The following is a 17616-nucleotide window of genomic DNA, read 5'->3' on the forward strand; positions in this document are numbered from 1 at the left end:
TGTTGGGGTGGCACGCGTGTTGGGGTGGCACGCGTGTTGGGGTGGCACGCGTGTTGGGGTGGCACGCGTGTTGGGGTGGCACGCGTGTTGGGGTGGCACGCGTGTTGGGGTGGCACACTGGGACTTCACTGGCACACGGGACTTCTCATAGGGGGGGTAGACGGAGCGGGTGAAATCGGCTCGCGTGTGGGTGCTGCTGTGGAGGAGAGACTGACTGACGCGGTACGAGAGGATGTGGAGCTGAGTGGACTTGCCGAAGACATTGGTACCAGTGGTAGCAAGATCGGCCTCTGTAGAGGAGGCTCGTGAAGGACGTTACTCGGCAATTTATAGGCATTCGCCCTCCAACAACGACCGAAGGCAAAGGAGCAACGCTCACAACAACGAGCGGAGCGCCGGGTGGCTAAAGTGCAGCAAAGTTGGCACAGTAGGGGGTAGAGCTGGTACCATCTGCCAGTCATCTCAGCCAACTCATGGCACCCACGGGTCCTGTCCCGTGGACCTGTCTGCAGCGAGCCTTCGGACACTTCACGTGGTCTTAAAGTGCACCTGGCCTGGCACAGGCGCCGTGGTGATGTCACCGTCACTAAAGTCGTGAACCGCGGGTATTGGTATATGCCTTCACAGTCGATTGATCACGGCTGATCGCCACAATGCGCCAGAACTCGGGAAGCTAATCAGAATGTTGTAGCCTTGAAAGTGCTTGGACGGGCGACTATCACGTGACGGGCAACCGAGGGTAATGCAACATTATGCGTTGTACTGTACTTCCCCACCCACTCCACCCCATCTATGCTCCCCGCCTTCACTAACCAACTGCAGTGGTTGTGGTCAAATAACTGACACGCCCGGCAACCACGCGAAGTTTGGCCCTCGCTCATCCAGCAGTGAATTCAAGTTGATTTTCTTCAACCTTCGCAACTCGAGATAGCAGTGCACCCTCATCTACAAGGGTGACCCTCACCCAACAAAGGTGTTGCACTTTACAGGTGCAACATCAACAAAATCCAAGCACTCGGTTACGTTTCATCCGCAGTCAATTTATTTTTTTAAAAATGTTTATTTATCAATCGCCACCTTTGGAAACGATACAAACAAAAGAGTTGTCGCGTCAGCTGCGTGGTAAGACGAGGTAAACGATGACACGCCATGTCATACACGTGGGTGGACAATGTGGATTCAAATAAGACCGCGTTTTCACTCTTAATTCGAGCAGTGATCGGACTGATAAAAAATACACCTACTTTTTTAAAATCAGGATACTTGCACAACTATATAGAACTAATACACGTGATACATTTTACTGACATAAATGCAAACTTATTTCAAGAAGTTTAATTGGGGAGGGGGTTTCCTCGAGGATACTTGATAACCCACAAAATGACACTTTACAAAGAGTAGGCTTTTGTTGGAGGTAGGCATATTGAATTATAAATTTTACTGGAGATCTCAGCCGAGATTATACAATAACGATCTGATTAATTGTGAAGCTTTCCTCGGGGTTGTATAGTTAAACAAATGTGGGTTATCAAGTTTTCCCTGGAGACCACCTTGACAATTTCGTCGAGTTGATTAATTTCCCCTGCCTATGAATGGAAAGCCCCAAGTGTCAAGCTGTTTCCTTCCTGTCAAACTCTGCTCGTTAACAATTCCACGTGGGCACGCATTACATTGCTAGTGAACACCCCCCCCCCGGCCGCAGACACACACACACCCCCACGTACAAATGTGATAGTGTAACGTTTCCCAGTCGCTGCTCGGACGACGAATGCTTTGTGTGTGTACAAGGCAGCGCACAGAAGAATGCGTGCCAGTGAATACGAATTGGTTGTATGAGGCAAACAAAATCACGATCCACAAACCAAGACTCGACTCGTTTGCCTTGAGGGAGAGAATATAAAACCCGAACAATAGAAATAATGCTGGTTTATGCAATGCCAAAACGCTCCGCTCTTTTCAGCTTCTTGATCTGCAAAAACGAAAAGACGCAGAAAGCCAGCGTTTCGGTTACTTTACAATACGAGTGAGCATTACCACGACGATCCACATGGCACTCACAAATACAATTTAAATCGACATTTCCTTTGCAAAATACTTATGGCCGCAATACCCTTTATTGGTAAAAAGGTACGAAATATTCCACCTGAAGACAAGAGGTTTGTATTTTTGCATCACAATTTATGAGCACAGGGCCAAAGGTCCCAACATGCCAAGCGTTCAGTAACAAACAGAACCAACTTGCAGGTGTAATGGATACAAATTGTTCCTTTGCTTGAGTGCAAGGTTATTATGAACTTGGGAAAAGAGACGATGGGAGAGAATTCCAAATTTAAGCAGCGCAAAAAGATGCGTGTTTTGTCCTGCAGCGTGGTCGCACAGTGTGGACGAGTTGAAACAGTTATCCTGGTAGACCCGAGTCTTCAGCATGGGTGGAGGAATCGAGTGAAGTTCAGCTACAAGAACATTGGCTGGAAGCCACTGCACAGCGATTCACTCAAGGCACAGTATGGAGAGTGCTTTACACGACTCGTATTTACAGAGCCAAAAAGGTTGACACGAACACAGCACACGAGCTACGGAGATGGGGTTCAGATGAATCTTAGTCACCTAAGGATGTATTGCATCCGTAGGTGACTAAGGATGCAATGCAAGTCTTCAGAATATACCTCTAGTCCATGTAATCATTCTAATAATATCATTGCTTGTTCATGAAAACCTCACTGAGTCTCAAGGCTTTTCCATGAGGGTCCTGCTATATTGGGATGTTTACCCGATTCCTTCTTACGGGGGGGGGGGGGGGGGGTGTTTCGTGTGCAAGAGCTGCGCAGGGGATGACCCTTCTTAATGAAACACAACCAAAGAAAACAAATATCCCTTACCAAACACCACCATCACCATCAGAGCAGGAGTTGTGGCGCTTGTGATGGCTTCGTGCACGCTATCTCACACCACCGCTCGATCTGCCCAACTCCTGTTTTTGTTGCTATTGCTGTTAAATTTAAATTTTAATGTGTATTTTTCATTTGGGTTTCGGTTATGCAGGTCATTACACGAAGTACCTAAAGTTGAATGTGGATTGAAATGCTACACAAATTCAAAATATCACCATCACCCTTTTCTAAAATATTACTGCTTCGATAAACCAAGGCACAAGAGTGACATTAAACGGCCATGTAACGAGTGTGATTAAGTACCACGGTTTAAATCCGGCGTCCGCCCTGGTCAATACTGCGGGCGTCTCTTTCACAGAGGATGTTCATGATCCCCTGAAGTCATTCACAAGCGTAGGCCATTGTGTGCCAGCGTCATTGTCCAATCTTTCCAGATTTAAAAAATTACCCACAAATGACTGAATTGCAATCTACACAATAATCATCGGCCGAAACTGCGAAAACTTGGCAGGACCCTCCATAAAAAGGTGTCATGAGACTCAGCGAGGTTTCCCTGGGTAAACGAGCATTATAATAATGATGAAAAGGCCACGTCACCCACCTCCGTGTCTTCGGTAGCGACAGCCGCAGCTGCAGTCACCACCCCAAACCGTTCCTTTCTCTTCTTGAGTTTCCCCTCCACCTCAATCTGCGGAAGGGACGCGCGCGCGCATATACACACACGCAAAGTGTCGTGTCGCTGGCGACAGCACGGACAAGAAACACGATGCAGCGAGCGATCTATCGCACGCGCACGCCTAAAAACAAGCCCAACGGAAAGAATGTTCAAAAAGAGCCCAACTATTTTAAAAACAAGTTTTTTTGCAAACGCGTTTGGTATTCTCATAATTTCAACAGTAAGCATTCTATTTTTGCGGGGTTACATTTGGAAGGGGGGGGAAATGTGAATCTATTTACCCGGTAAGTTGAGCTCGAAAACGTACACAACTTGGTTGCATTCTACAATTATAGTAAACCTGGCAGCGGCTCAAAGAACACATTACCAATATAGTTTACTAGTTCGGCTTCCTCTGCAAGAATGTTCCATCCACTGACTCCTCTGACCCTCCCACCCCAACTCCCCACGATCATTAAAAATGATCCCAATGCGCGCGGCCTGGTTCCAATTAGCCGGGGTCAGAGGGCATCTGCTCCATTAGCCTACGGGGCTGTTATGTGGCCCGATGGTGTGAACAAATTCATCTGGCGTGGCGGCAGCCTGCGGCTAGCCATCACCCCCCCCTGGGCAGGCAGCAACAACGAAGATCGCGTCCGAGGTGGCTATACCTCAACCCAGCGCTGCTTTAAACGAAGGAAAGTTGTATTCCACCGAGGGAGAGAGAGAGATAAATCGTGAAGGAGACATGGCACTTCGATCGGAGATTACTTTTCAAGAGGCTCTTTTTGAAGCTGGGCCCTATTGCACCATCAGCAACTGATTTAACAATCCGAGGCTTTCAGTTGAATGCGCTTCACTTTAAACACTCTTCCAAGCCTTTGTCAAATCATGGTGGGTGACAGCATCCCCACACCATGACAGTTATGGCGGTTGTCTGACCACACTTTAACAGGCTGGTAACTGTAGATTGGTCAAGTGTGGTGGAGCCGAAAATACTCGCCACTCGCGGTAGCCATGGCGGGGAATCAAACTCGGATTTTCGAAGTTGCCGAGTTCATCGCGCAACGTGCAAATCAATGTGCAACCACTCCCCCCGGGTTGTGAATACGCTGTGGACACGTAGCCCAACATCAAGAGAGGATGCTGCACTCCAGAATCTTCTATTTTAAACCGCGAAGTGAAAGCCAACCTTTTGAGCCACGGTGGAGACATTGACGCCGAATCGCTTGGCACGCTCCTGCAGCTTGGTGGTGTCCACCTGAACAGAGGTCATGCGGTGACTCACTTAAATCATTACAACAAATGTGCGCAAGAGTTATTAAAACTTAGAAATACAATATCAAACGTAAAATTGTGTTCTTTATTCAATGTACGATTTAGACGTTTTGCCCATTAATGATGAGCATTTTAGACCTACCGGCAGTTTGGTAGCGCCAACAACACCTGAGAATGAGACACGTTCATACATTAGATCAGAGAACATAAAATGACTTAAGAAAAATAAGTGGTCTCGGGCACGACACATCGCTAGAAGGGATGATGGCCACTGGCAGAGACTAATGATGGAATGGCAGCCGAAGGAGACACCCTGGAGATGTCTGCTCGTGACGGAACGATTACATTGGCTGTGTTCAGGCGCTAGATGGATTTATCATCATAAGAACACAAGAAATATTGACAGCAAGGGGAGGCCCTTCATCCAGCAGTAGATGTATCATGGCTGATGCCATTAACAGCTGTTTACATATAGGGTATTTCATATTGGATAGAGGAGACTCAGGATATGGGATCAATACCTGCTTTGTTCGTTTCGGTGGTTACAATCCCAAACCTGAAACAGGAAAAAAACCGTGTTAATTCAAGGTTCACACACTTGTAAAAAGCAGCACCTTTTAAAGCGAGGTACTACCCAAAAAATTATATTCTCTCGTAGATAAACACCTAGCGTGTGTCGCAGGCTGTCCGATTAACTTCATTCATGAAATAAATACCGTAAAGTTGCAGTCATGGAGGTCACTATGGTATTTTGAATTGGGGTACGTTAAATGACATATTGGTCAGTCACCAATAAATGGAACAATTTGAAGAATGCACAACAAAGCCATGGAGAATAGTATGGTCACACTGACTGTTACGTAATTGGGCTAGGGCAGGGCATTAAACTAAACTACTAAACTGTTTTTATTTTACCAGGTAAGGCTCACGGAGCTATATAGGTCTTTTTCAGAAGTGACCTGGCCACAAATGATAGCTCAACAAAGTGGCTTATCATCGTGTGTGTATATTTGTAAACGCATGTTTCTAAATGTGGAGGGAAAACCCAGAGGACCCGGAGAAAAATCCACGCGACCACGGGGAGAGAGACATGCAAACTCCAAATATACAGGAGTCAGGGTAGGGATCGAACCCACGACTTCCTGTAGAGATCAGGCGAGGTAGTTAACACTTTCGCCACAGTGGCATCCAGGGGATAACGGGCGATGGTAGAGACATGACGGTGACAGCTAAAGCAGGGTACACGTCCGAGAGGACATATGCGATGGAGGTGAAGTGACGAAAATCAGCTCGTGCACAGGGACATGGACAGATTGTTGCATCACGAGGCTGTGAGCGACGGCTTTATCGGGCCAATGATGAGCGACGCGGATTGGGACGCTGCGGGACCTCACCGGGCTGCGCGGGCTGCCTTCTTGGCCTGCTCGTTCATTTCCACGTTGAAACGCTTCGCTCTGGTCTGCAGCCGCTAAAAATAAATAAAAGAAAACCACGCGAGGCTGAGAGCGCAGTTTTAAACAAAGTGTGAAACCAATAAATCCACCGTTAAAGTAAAACGCATGTATAATAACCAGCTCTTCAAGGTGTTCTTTCCTTACACAAATGTGCGAACCAAACACACGTTAAACTAAATAGCGCCTTTAAATTTTTTTACATTTGTTTTGAGAGGGGGAAAAAAAATGTTTAAAGTTACCTCTGCTTCTGAAGTTAGCACCACGTCCTGGACCTTCTTTACTGCTGGCTTCTCAACTCTATGACAACAGCAGTGGCAATCAAACAAAATGTAAAGAACAAGAATCATGTATATAGCTATTGAAATGCTTTCCTCAACTGTTTTATTAGTAGCACAGAAACCGAAGAGTAACTACGAGGTCAACAACATTTTCATATTTGCAAAGTTACTTTTAGCACTGGTTTGCATCTCCAGATGTCGGTTTTGCTCATATTGGATCATCTTTATGACAGTTATTGTGACCTCACGTTACCAATGGACGGATAGGGCTAATGCATTAACACTGTCGACCGAGTAAGCAGTAAAAACTAAGCTATTTGAAGTGCAAAGCACGTGGCGGCAGAGTGAGGGAAGCTCTCGTACGGTTTTGGCAGCTCTGGAGGAGCAGGTGGCTCTTCTGTTACTTCAGATAGCTCCTCCTGTACCAACAGACAGAAAGCAGAAGTCCCATTGGCACAGAATCAAATACGTGCGGCAACTTACACACTGCGACATCACAAGGGTGAAATATCATGGTTATGAAACGTTTATGAGGGCGTATAGTCTATCAGTTTAATTACCCTGACCTGTGAGATCAGAGTTATTTGGTTGTAGCTTACTTTAACAGTTGCTCATAACGTTGTACACAGTGGACAATCGCAAGCAGAGCCTAGAGACAACGCAGTGGTGATGTAGTCAATACCTCGGTTTCTTCACCCAATGCCTCCTCTTCATTCACCTCTTCCACACCGTCATCACCTGGTAACACGAAGCAGTGAGATCAATTCCACGCTCGCCACAAGCACCCACTGAATGGACCAGTGTGCAAAACATGGGATAAAGAGGTGCTAGCAGTCTCAAAAAAATATCTATTAAGACTAATATCTGTTGAAGCTAAAACTGTTCAAGTGTTCACTTCAAAGTGCTTAAGGTAAGAATTTAAAGTGCAGTGTCTCTGTCAGACAATCTCTTTGCAATCGACTCCACTCTGAAGGAGGTCCCACTGCCCAATTTCAATCACAAGCATGGTGACATCACCTCCACGACGTCTCACAAGGGGTGGAGAACATCCAGCAGTGGATGTACAAAGGGACTGCAAATTATCTCAAGAACTTGGCAGTGTTCAAAATTAAGGTACGTTCAACTTATTTCGCACCGTACGTAGCCAACCGTGCTAATCGGAGCTGCGAGACGTCTCGCATTTTACTCGCGTTTATTTGTGCACTTCTGCCAATGCGGCGACAATTTAGCATTTTTTGCGAAGTCGCAGAAATCAGGCAAACCCCCCCCCCCGCTGCATACTACGCGCTGTTTCCAGTCGCGCAGTGCGAGCACTCGCGCCCCCGCTGTACCGTGCTCCAGGAGGAAGGACTGCAGGCGCTTGAGCAGCTCCTGCTTGTTCCCCTTCGTGTCCAACCCGCGCGTCGACAGCTCCTGCCGCAGCTCGGGCAGCTGCGAGCGCAAACGAAACAGAGCGTGTTCAAAGTGTCCTGGGCAATTGGTTTCGCGATTTCACGCGTATGCATTTCACGATTAAAACTACGGGTTTTTTCTTCCTAATTTTACCAGGTAAGGCCCACTCGGCTATATAGCTCTGGTCACGAAGTGGCTTATCATGTGGAAATGTATAGCAGCCGCCAAATACGGGAAAAACCGGAGGACCCGGAGAATAATTCACTCTACCACGGGGAGAGACACGCAAACTCCAAATATACAGGTGTCAGGGTATGAATCGAGCCCACGACCTCCTGTCTACCAGGCGATGGAGTTAATATCTCCTAATTCTAGATTTGAAGCTTTCGTGACTGCAAGGATTCATACTCTTAGGTGTTTTCGGTAAAGTCAGTCAATCTGGCTGTGACCGTCCCACCTGATGACGGAGACTTGTGTTGCCTCCGAATCGTCGTGATTTATTATTTTATTTTTTATTATTACTTTTATTAACTTTAATTTTATTATTTTTTTACCTACGTGACTTTACAGAAACAACCTAAGAGTATTAACATCTCCTAGCCACTTTATGACCAATCGGAATCATCCTCTGAACGGACAATGAGTCGTCCATGAGCTATTCACGCACAACCAGATTATTGCTTGCCGAGACTATAACTTGTCTTGTCAAGGGAGACCTGGACCACAACAAAAACCCCACAGTGCACACCGCGTTGCGATCAGTGTTTGAATCATTCGCGTGGCGGCGTTGTGCGTGCGTTGCTGTGTGTACAAGTGCGCGCGCACACGCGAATGCCATGCTGTGTGCGCCACTTAAGGGCTCAGAGGCCCAAGTTGACGCCTGTGAACAAGAAGCCGTCTTTAAACCCCTGCAGCGAAGGAGACGCGAGCCTGACCACGAGTCGCGTGTGTGCGCGACCACCACAAACGCACGGACGAGGCCGCCCTTCATCACACGCACTGCATCGTGGCCAGACGCACGGACCGGCGTAGCAAGGCCCTCGACCCAGGCAGTGGCTCTCTCGAGCGACCCACGCTCGCACGCCACGAGGGGCCAAACGTCAGCGGGGGGCCACGGCGCTCAGAGCAGTCGTGAGTCGCGGGCACGACGCGGAACTCAACAGACGGCCCCGAAGCGTCCCAGCCAACACCTCGCCTAGCGAGACCTTCGCTAGGCCGCCACCACCACCACCCCAAGGCCCGGCCCCTGGACCCCCCGTGACTTCCCCACCGTAGCGCGTCTCCTACCCCACCAACCCACCGCCCCCACGCGTCTCTGTGTCGTGCTCCCTGCGCCACCTTGAGCTTGGCGATGTCCACCACCGCCTCCACCGCGTCCACAGCCTCCTCTGCCATGGTCGTCGAGAGCGCGTGCGGGGGGGGAAATCGGATCGGCGTCGGCGGCGACTCACAACCAATGAGAGGCGAGGACACTGGAGGCGCGAGGCAAGGTCGCGCGATCCCATTGGTCCTTGGTTTCCCCGGGGGAGGGGGAGTGGGTGGTGAGTGCGGGGGGTGGGGGCGCGATTCTTGGGTTTCATTGCTGCGCGCGCGAGATCCTTAGGTGTCAATCGATTAGCTGTAAAGCCGATGAGCTGTAAAGCTATTTTTAACACAGATGTTTTACGATGTTGTTGTGAAGGACTGTTGGCCAGAAACATCGTCTTTGTGTGTGTCTTTTTTATATTAATTTAATAGTTTTATATTCACTAATGTGTTGCGTTTCTTACGTTTCACGGTGTTCTAGATTTGAAGTTTTCGTGACTGCAAGGATCCATACTCTTTGGTTCATTCGGTAAAGTCACGTAGGTGAAAATAAAATAAAAATAACTAACGAGTATGTTTCACGGTGTGTCAATGCTTTAAAGGACACGCTTGAATCTCAGGTTACACGGATCCTTGTGATTCAGAAGCTTGAACGATTGTGTGTGATTCTCGGGGTTGTGTGTGAGTCTTAGGGTTGCGTGTGAGTCTTGGGGTTAAGTCAGTGACGTCCGGGGCAAAATTAATGGCTGGGAAGGCACTGGCTCGTGTCAGAGCCAGATTCACACACGGAGGGGGGCGTGGCCTCACTGAGGGGGCGTGGCCTCACTGAGGGGGCGTGTCTAACACGCCCCCTCAGTGAGGCAGATGTGATAGCTGCCTCCCCTGGTGCTTTTTTATTGCAGTTTCATGACGAGACCAGCGAGCCTAAATATCTTTATACACATACGTGAAATAAGTTAGCTGGAGTATGGAAGGCGAGGACATGAAATGAAGGGGTCTACAAACATTACATTGGTGACATACTGAGATGGTAACAGGCACGCGCTTATTGCCCGCGCTCCATCCAGTTACTGAGGGGTTGCGCAATCAGAGGGGAGGCTGAGCTCGTCGCTGCCTCACCTCTCGTCTCTTCCTGTATTTGCAGCGGAGCTCCGCAAATTTGGCGATTTTGACTATAAAAATGATTGGAATCGTACAGAAATGACATTTATAACACAGAAGAGTGGAAAAATCTTAGTATTTATTTTATTAGATTCTTTTTTTTACTTTTCGTAACAGCTACTTTCATTGGAGTATGACAGGCGAGGCTCTGCCTCCCCCGACCGCACGCCCCTGGGTTCTAGCGTCTTTGAGTCTCGGTCGCACCGCACTGACGTATCCATCGGATTTCACAACTCCATCGTTTTGCCTTCGGTTCCAGCAAATCCTGCGACGAGTCGATGGTGTCAGTGCGAGGAAGGGATAAGAGAGGTTGGTTGTGTATTCATTTAAATCCCGTTTGGTTACCCAGGAATGCCTCGCTCAGTCCATTTATTTTTTTGCAGCAGGGGGAGCGATGTCGATGTTGCTGCTTGATGTGGAGTCCCAATTGAATCGTTTGCGGGTAGATTTTGCAGCATTTAGACAATACCAGTTGCATCGCATGGTGTTTTAGGTATGGGAGGAAACCGGAGACCAGGGGGAGAGGGAACCATACAGACTGCACACACAAAGGCTTCTTTCGCACCGTACGTAGCCAACCGCGCTGATCGGAGGCGCGGGTGTACGACAAGAAATTAAACGCTAAAATCAGTTCATAAGAAACGAGTTTTCAATCTCGATGTAAAAGTGCATGGGCCCGAGTGTTATCACTGCCTGCGCCACCAACCCTGTTCTTAGAATATTGAACTTGATCATGAAAAGCCACACAAACGCACGCACACACACACGCGCACCAAAGTGCTGAACGCGCGTGGTCTTCGCAGCCGATGTGACGCTTCGTCACGTCTTGTTTTGAGTGGAGGCCAAATAACGAGCTGACCAAATGTGTGCCGTTAAGCCCCTCCGCCACCCGACACTGCCAAACAAATTACATCGTCACGTGTACAGCCTTTTAACACGCAAAACACATCACCTGCATCTCATTGCTATGCTTAGTTGTGAGAATTGTACTCCGGCGTACGGGTGAGCTGATACAACAGCGACCGAGTACGTTCATCGCTTTGTGCACATGCCAATGTAAGTCGTTTGGCGGGATCGGATGGTGGAAGATATAATAAGCGCTCTCTCTGCCCCTTCTAGAAACATCGTTAGCATTTACGTGGCTCGATCACTCGATGAGCCGGCCTGCCTGTTTGTGCACAGCACGCGAGGCACGCGAGGCACTAAGTGTATTAATTGTAGCTTTAATGAGCCGGGTCGGGCTGGGTCGGGCTGGGTCGGGCTGGATTGGTTTCATGGGAACGGGCTCTGGTTTCACTGCTGGCGATGTAGCGCCAACAGGGGTTATCAACATCAGCTTCGCAGAGGGGGGGGTGGGGGGGCATTTACCAATTATGCGAAACGCGTCCTTAATTATGCGTGAGAGTTGCACATGGAGGAGGAGGAGGAGACGCGGGGAGAGTCATCCTTCTCCTCACATGAACCTCGCCCCTCATCCCTGCTCCCACCTCGATCCCTTCCCCGTTGTTCCCTCCGGCTCCTCCCCAGAGTCGAGCCCCACCACCACCACCACCCGACCCGCTCCCCGCTGCAGGTGGTACACGTTATGCAGGGGGACAGGCACGCGTGCGTAGGTAATTACGGTGTATAAATAGAAGCGAGTCGATCATTTTCCTAGAACCCCGTGCGCGTATTCGTGGCTTAATGGCACACGCGCCACGTGTGGTTCATGCAGAAAGTCTGAACCGAAGGTTTGTCCGCAGTCGTTACATTTAAATGCGGCAGTCACCCAAGGGCGATATCATTAACGCGCCGTGCAATGCCGTGGGGTTTGCTGCCGTAGAGTAATGGATATCACATTGGGCATTGCAACCAAGAGGGTCGCCGGTTCGATCCAGAATCGGAATATTTGTTTGTACTGGAGGAATCCGATGAGCTACAAAGCTTTTTTTTACTCCGCACAGATTTGAGCTCCCGGCGCGGTAGTTGATACGATGGAAACATTTCTTAAATCCACCCACACACCCAGGCAGGTCGCGTGCGGTGGGGTAAACCGTGGGTACTCTCTTGCAAGACTTCCTGCGAGCGCGGAGTGGCTCAGATAACCTCTAGAGCAGCATCTCCAGAGCTGCCTCTTGTGGAGGGTCGCTTCCGTGGCGTTGAGCAGGCGATTGCAGGGCCGCACCTTTACTTTTTCGACTAAATTATTGTGCTGCTCTAAATTTCCACGTGATAGGCCACTTTGTTGTGGTGAACATTTGTGGCCAGCTCGCTTCTGAAAAATAAGTTACTTGTTCAGTGGGCTTTACCTAGTGAGATACAAAATAGTTGAGTTTTATTTGTATATATTTTTTTTAAAGTGATTTGTTTACCATTCTTCGACTTTGCACTCCTACCGTGTTGTTGTATTGTTTGTTGTTGTTGCTGTTGTACCGTTCTGACCCCGTGCCCCGACTGGACATCTGTGATAAAGAGCTTAATAGCTCGTCGGATTCCTCCTGCAGTCTAAATACATATTCTTGATTCCGATGTTCCAATACCGTACGCTGTTTGTGCTTAGTGAGGGTTGCTGGATCAGGCAGAGATTGACGAAACTTCCAAACCCTGGCCAGGCAATGACTGCAGTATACAAGCGCATTCATGAACCCGTCTGTGCAGCGCAAATGTTTTGAGTGTCACCCCACCGCGGATGCGCGCGGTTTGGGACTTCTCAGGGTTCTCCGGTTTCCTCCCCCAAGGGATCGGGCCAAACATCTCAATGCGGCAGGACCTTCCCCGAGACTCGGCGAGGCTTTCCAGGGATCAGTAAAATGAAATTGCAATGTATTGAGGTCGTTTGTCAATATTTCGAGTGTCGTTCTCGAAACATTCTGACCGCGCTGTCTTCGACGCATTCGTCGCGAGCGTAAGAATCGATGTTCTTCGAACATCCTACTTACGAACTTTCAGAGATACCAACTAACCTCTCCGTATGCCCAAGTTACCTGTTCGGACCGAGAGTAGTAAGTTCAACCGCCGTGCAATAGATGGCGGTGGAGGCATCTACATCTGCAGAACGTGAAGAACCAGTGGCATCTACATCTGCAGGTGATTATACAACGTTAAAAGCCATTTTGCCCGTGATTAGTGTACACGCCGTACAACATGTTTGGAATCGACAGGAGTAAAGTTGGACTTACGAACAAATCGACTTACGAACAGACTTCTGTAACCCAACTCGTTCGTAAGTAGAGGAGTCACTGTGATGTATGTAATCGGGTGGCCGATCTAGCCAGCCACTGGAGGCCGCTACATTCACCACGAAGTAAAAAAAAACCCCTATCGATTCTGGAGTGGAATAGTAAGACACCGAGTCCGTGGTCGAAATGCAATTGTCGACGTCCATGCATGAAAAGGTAATCGTCCTGCAGCCCATGATCACTCGAATAGTAATAGGACCTCTTCTGATTAGTGTCGGGAATGGCTTACTGTTGCATACCGACCCATGTTGACCAACGCCCCGAGTACTCAAGCCAACATACGCGTCCAATTTCAATCACCTCTTCTCAAAACGGCGGTCGTGTAAAATCAGGTTCTCCTACGAATACGTGCTGCACACATGGACACAGATATGTATGTGTATATATAGATCTGACCGCAAGCATCATTAATTCAAAATGTAACATCATGTTTCCACTCATTTCCCCAAAGCCCCTTCATTCCGTGACCGGCGCCCGGGTCAGGAGTTCAACTCGAACCCGAGCTCCCACGGGTTCAGTTCGCGAGCTGCGAGTGCGCACGTGTGCGTGCTCGCAGCTGCGGGACCCAGTTTCTTTCCAAGAATTCATCCGCGCTCTCCTCTCTCGCTCGCTCGCTCGCTCTCCCTCCCCTCCCATCACTCTCTCCATCGCTTCTTCACTCTCCCTCCCTTCACTCACATCACTGCCATCTCCATCTCTTACATCACTCGCAGCACTACCAGCACTCTCTCGCACCCCCCCATAACCCCCAGCTTTTCACATATCTCCTTCGTCTCTCCCATCTCCCTTCGTATCTCCCCCCCCACTTCTCTCTCAATCCCCCTCCTCTCCCCATCTCCCCCCCCCCACTTCTCTATCAATCCCCCCCCCCCACTTCTCTCTCAAGCCCCATCCTCTCCCCCCACTTCTCTCAATCTCCCCCCCCCCCACTTCTCTATCAATCCCCCTCCTCTCCCCATCTCCCACCCTCTTCTCTCTCAATCCCCCTTCCCCCCACTTCTCTCTCAACCCCCATTCCCCCCACTTCTCTCCCCATCTCCCCCCATTTCTCTCTCAACCCCCCCCCCCCCATTTCTCTCCCCATCTCCCTCCCCCCCCACTTCTCTCTCAATATCCCCCCCACTTCTCTCTCAACCCCCCTTCCCCCCACTTCTCTCTCAATCTCCCCCCCCCCACTTCTCTCTCAATCTCCCCCCCCCCCACTTCTCTCCCCATCTCCCTCCCCCCCACTTCTCTCTCAATCTCCCCCCCACTTATCTCTCAATCCCCCCCTCCCCGCCCACTTCTCTCTCAATCCCCCTCCTCCCCGCCCCCACTTCTCTCTCAATCTCCCCCCCCCCCACTTCTCTCCCCATCTCCCTTCTCTCTCAACCCCCCCCCCCACTTCTCTCCCCATCTCTCCCCAGGGCACACAATTAGCGCCGTTACTCGGCGGTGGCGGGTGGCGCGTGAATGCGTCGCGCGCTGTTTACACGGGGGAGGTTGAACTCGTGCCAATTGGGCCACCGGGGGTGGGGGTGCGAAGGGGGGCGGGGGAGACCCCTTCTGGCATCACGTGCAGAGGCGTGGGTGCACGGGAGCAAAGGAACATACACGTGTGTGCACAAAGACAAAGATCCCCCGTATAGCATTAATATACTGTTGGGGCAAGTGGTGTCATCCGGCAAGGCACACGAGGGGGTGGGTGGCCAGCACCACGCCCGGCCGACTTTGTCTCCCAATTGGCGATGTTTACACACCGCACCAGCTTCTAATTTTGAGACCGAGTCGATCTAGGGGAGGCCCAGGACCGGTTCAAATAATCGTCACCGGTGTTGGCCGTGAGCGGGAATTGAACTCGGGTCGCCGGGATCGTAGCGCTGCGCTTCGAACGCACACTCACTCTTATACACACACACACGTGGACTCGACACACTCAAACTTACACTCATACAACATGACTGTTGGGGCAAGTGCTGTCGGGGAGCGGCATACAACGGCCACCATTGACCACCGAGTGTCGGTGACGTCACCACAGCCACTGTGCCAGGCTAGGTGCACTTTGAGGCGATCACGTGAAGCGTGGAAGGCTCGCTGCTGGCAGGAAGTCACGGCATCGACCCAGGCGACTGACAGAGATTAATGACATGTGCACCCCCTGAGATTCCACTGTGTCAACACACAGACACTGCGCACCTCGGGTATCCGACACGTGGCATCTCGGTCACCTGACTGCAGCCCTGCAATAATTACTATAATTATCAACATCTCCGATATGGAGATGTTGAAGTCCTTTCGCACGTAGCCAACCGTGCACATCGGAGATGCGACTGTTGGGGCAATTTGTAAGCGAGCTTACATTAATCCCGGCCACGGACATTCACGCGCTCACACACTCATTCGCCCACACAAGCACACACACACACCCACACCTCCATTCATTCACAAACCCACAATCACACGGGCACACCGATATACATATAGACCCACAGAGGCAGAGATCCCCCGACTGTTGGGGCAAGTGCTGTTAGCGAGTACCACCTATGAAGGCCGGAACGGTGCACGAGAGGCGATGGTGGGTGGCCAGAACCACGCCCGGCCGCCTTTGTCTCCCTCGTGGGGATGTTTTTTCACACATCGCACCAGCTACTCATTTGAGGCTGAGTCGACCCGCGGGGTGTGGCGGACGTGAAATGGTTGTGGCTGACACCATGCCCAGCCGCCTTTGTCTCCCCCCCCAATTCTGATGTTTACACACCGCGCCAGGTGCTCGTTTGAGGCTGAGTCGACCGAGGGGAGGCCCAGAACCGCTTCAGATGTTCGCCATAAGCGGGAATGAATCAAACTCGGCTCGTCCGATATCGTAGCGCAGCGCGCTAACCACTCGCAATTCCGCTCCCAACAAAGACAACGATTCCCCGCAAAGCCTTTACCAGACGGTTGGGCAAAGTGCTGTTAGCGAGCACCTATGAAGGCCAGCACGGCACATGAGGGGGTGGGTGGCCAGCACCATGCCCGGCCGCCTTTGTCTCCCCAGTGGCGATGTTTACACACCACGTACTCATTTGAGGCTGAGTCGACCTAGGGGAGGCCCAGGACCGGTTCAGATAATCGTCACTGGTGTTGGCGGTGAGTGGGAATCGAACCCGGGTCGCCAGGTTCATAGCGCAGCGCGCTAACCGCTACACTACCGCTCCCCAACACACACACAGACACACGTTAAAACACGCACGCACGCGCTCACACACCGCCGCAACACAGGGCTTCCACTGGGCCCTCCACACCTGATGCGTTTCTTGACACGTGGCTCCCTGCGCGCAGCTGCAGCAGTAATTGTGGAGTCTCCCTCCCCTCTCCCTCCCCTCTCCCTCCCCTCCCCTCCCTCCCTCTCCTCCCTTCCCTCCCTCCCCTCCCTCCCCTCCCCTCCCTCCCCTCCCTCTCCTCCCTCTCCTCCCTCCCTCCCCTCCCCCTCCCTCCCCTCCCTCCCCTCCTCCCTCTCCTCCCTCCCCTCCCCCCTCTCCTCCCTCTCCTCCCTCCCTCTCTCTCCTCCCTCTCTCTCCTCCCTCCCTCTCCTCCCTCCCCTCTCCTCTCTCCTCCCTCCCCTCCCTCCCTCCCCTCCCTCTCCTCCCTCCCTCCCCTCCCTCCCTCTCCTCCCTCTCCTCCCTCCCCTCCCTCTCCTCCCTCTCCTCCCTCTCCTCCCTACCCTCCCCTCCCTCTCCTCACTACCCTCTCCTCCCCCCCCTCCCTCTCCTCCCTCCCCTCCTCCCTCTCCTCCCTCTCCGCGTTGTTTTCACAGATGTCCGAGTGAGCTGCCTCATTTAGCGCGAACAGGCGCGCGGAGAGACGCGCTTGGACCACGTCCAGAGCAGATTCAAGTGCGTGAATGCGCGCATTTAGTAGCCGCATCGCCACCTGCTCCAGGGGGTGAGGAGGGGGGGGTAAGGGGAGAGGATGGGTGGAGGGATGAAGGACCCCAGTTAAACCCCCCCCCCCTAGCCCCCCCCC

General features: G+C 51.0%; 1 protein-coding gene across 1 annotated transcript; it reads right to left on the reverse strand.

The window, feature by feature from the left end:
• Positions 1 to 1024: 1024 nt before the first annotated feature.
• SARNP (SAP domain containing ribonucleoprotein) lies at positions 1025 to 9419 on the reverse strand. The gene is made up of 11 exons (XM_078604018.1): positions 9287 to 9419; positions 7888 to 7987; positions 7239 to 7294; positions 6920 to 6975; positions 6518 to 6575; positions 6219 to 6292; positions 5346 to 5380; positions 4967 to 4992; positions 4739 to 4807; positions 3493 to 3579; positions 1025 to 1969 (listed from the first exon to the last, which is right to left on the reverse strand). Exons 1-11 carry the CDS (start codon positions 9341 to 9343, stop codon positions 1928 to 1930), a joined length of 660 nt encoding a protein of 219 aa, XP_078460144.1. The 5' UTR covers positions 9344 to 9419; the 3' UTR covers positions 1025 to 1927.
• Positions 9420 to 17616: the final 8197 nt, after the last annotated feature.

The sequence above is a fragment of the Lampetra planeri genome, chromosome 21, assembly GCF_965212315.1.
Source record: "Lampetra planeri chromosome 21, kcLamPlan1.2.h2, whole genome shotgun sequence".
NCBI lineage: Eukaryota > Metazoa > Chordata > Hyperoartia > Petromyzontiformes > Petromyzontidae > Lampetra > Lampetra planeri.

What these genes read in the sequence shown, in the direction of transcription:
- SARNP (XM_078604018.1), bottom strand. Translation starts at nt 9,343, where the DNA reads ATGGCAGAGGAGGCTGTGGACGCGGTGGAGGCGGTGGTGGACATCGCC. An exon ending in TTGGCGCTACCAAACTGCCG is followed by an intron (nt 4,808 to 4,966) that starts GTAGGTCTAAAA and finishes ACCTCTGTTCAG; the next exon opens with GTGGACACCACCAAGCTGCA. An exon ending in TCTCCACCGTGGCTCAAAAG is followed by an intron (nt 3,580 to 4,738) that starts GTTGGCTTTCAC and finishes TCCCTTCCGCAG; the next exon opens with ATTGAGGTGGAGGGGAAACT.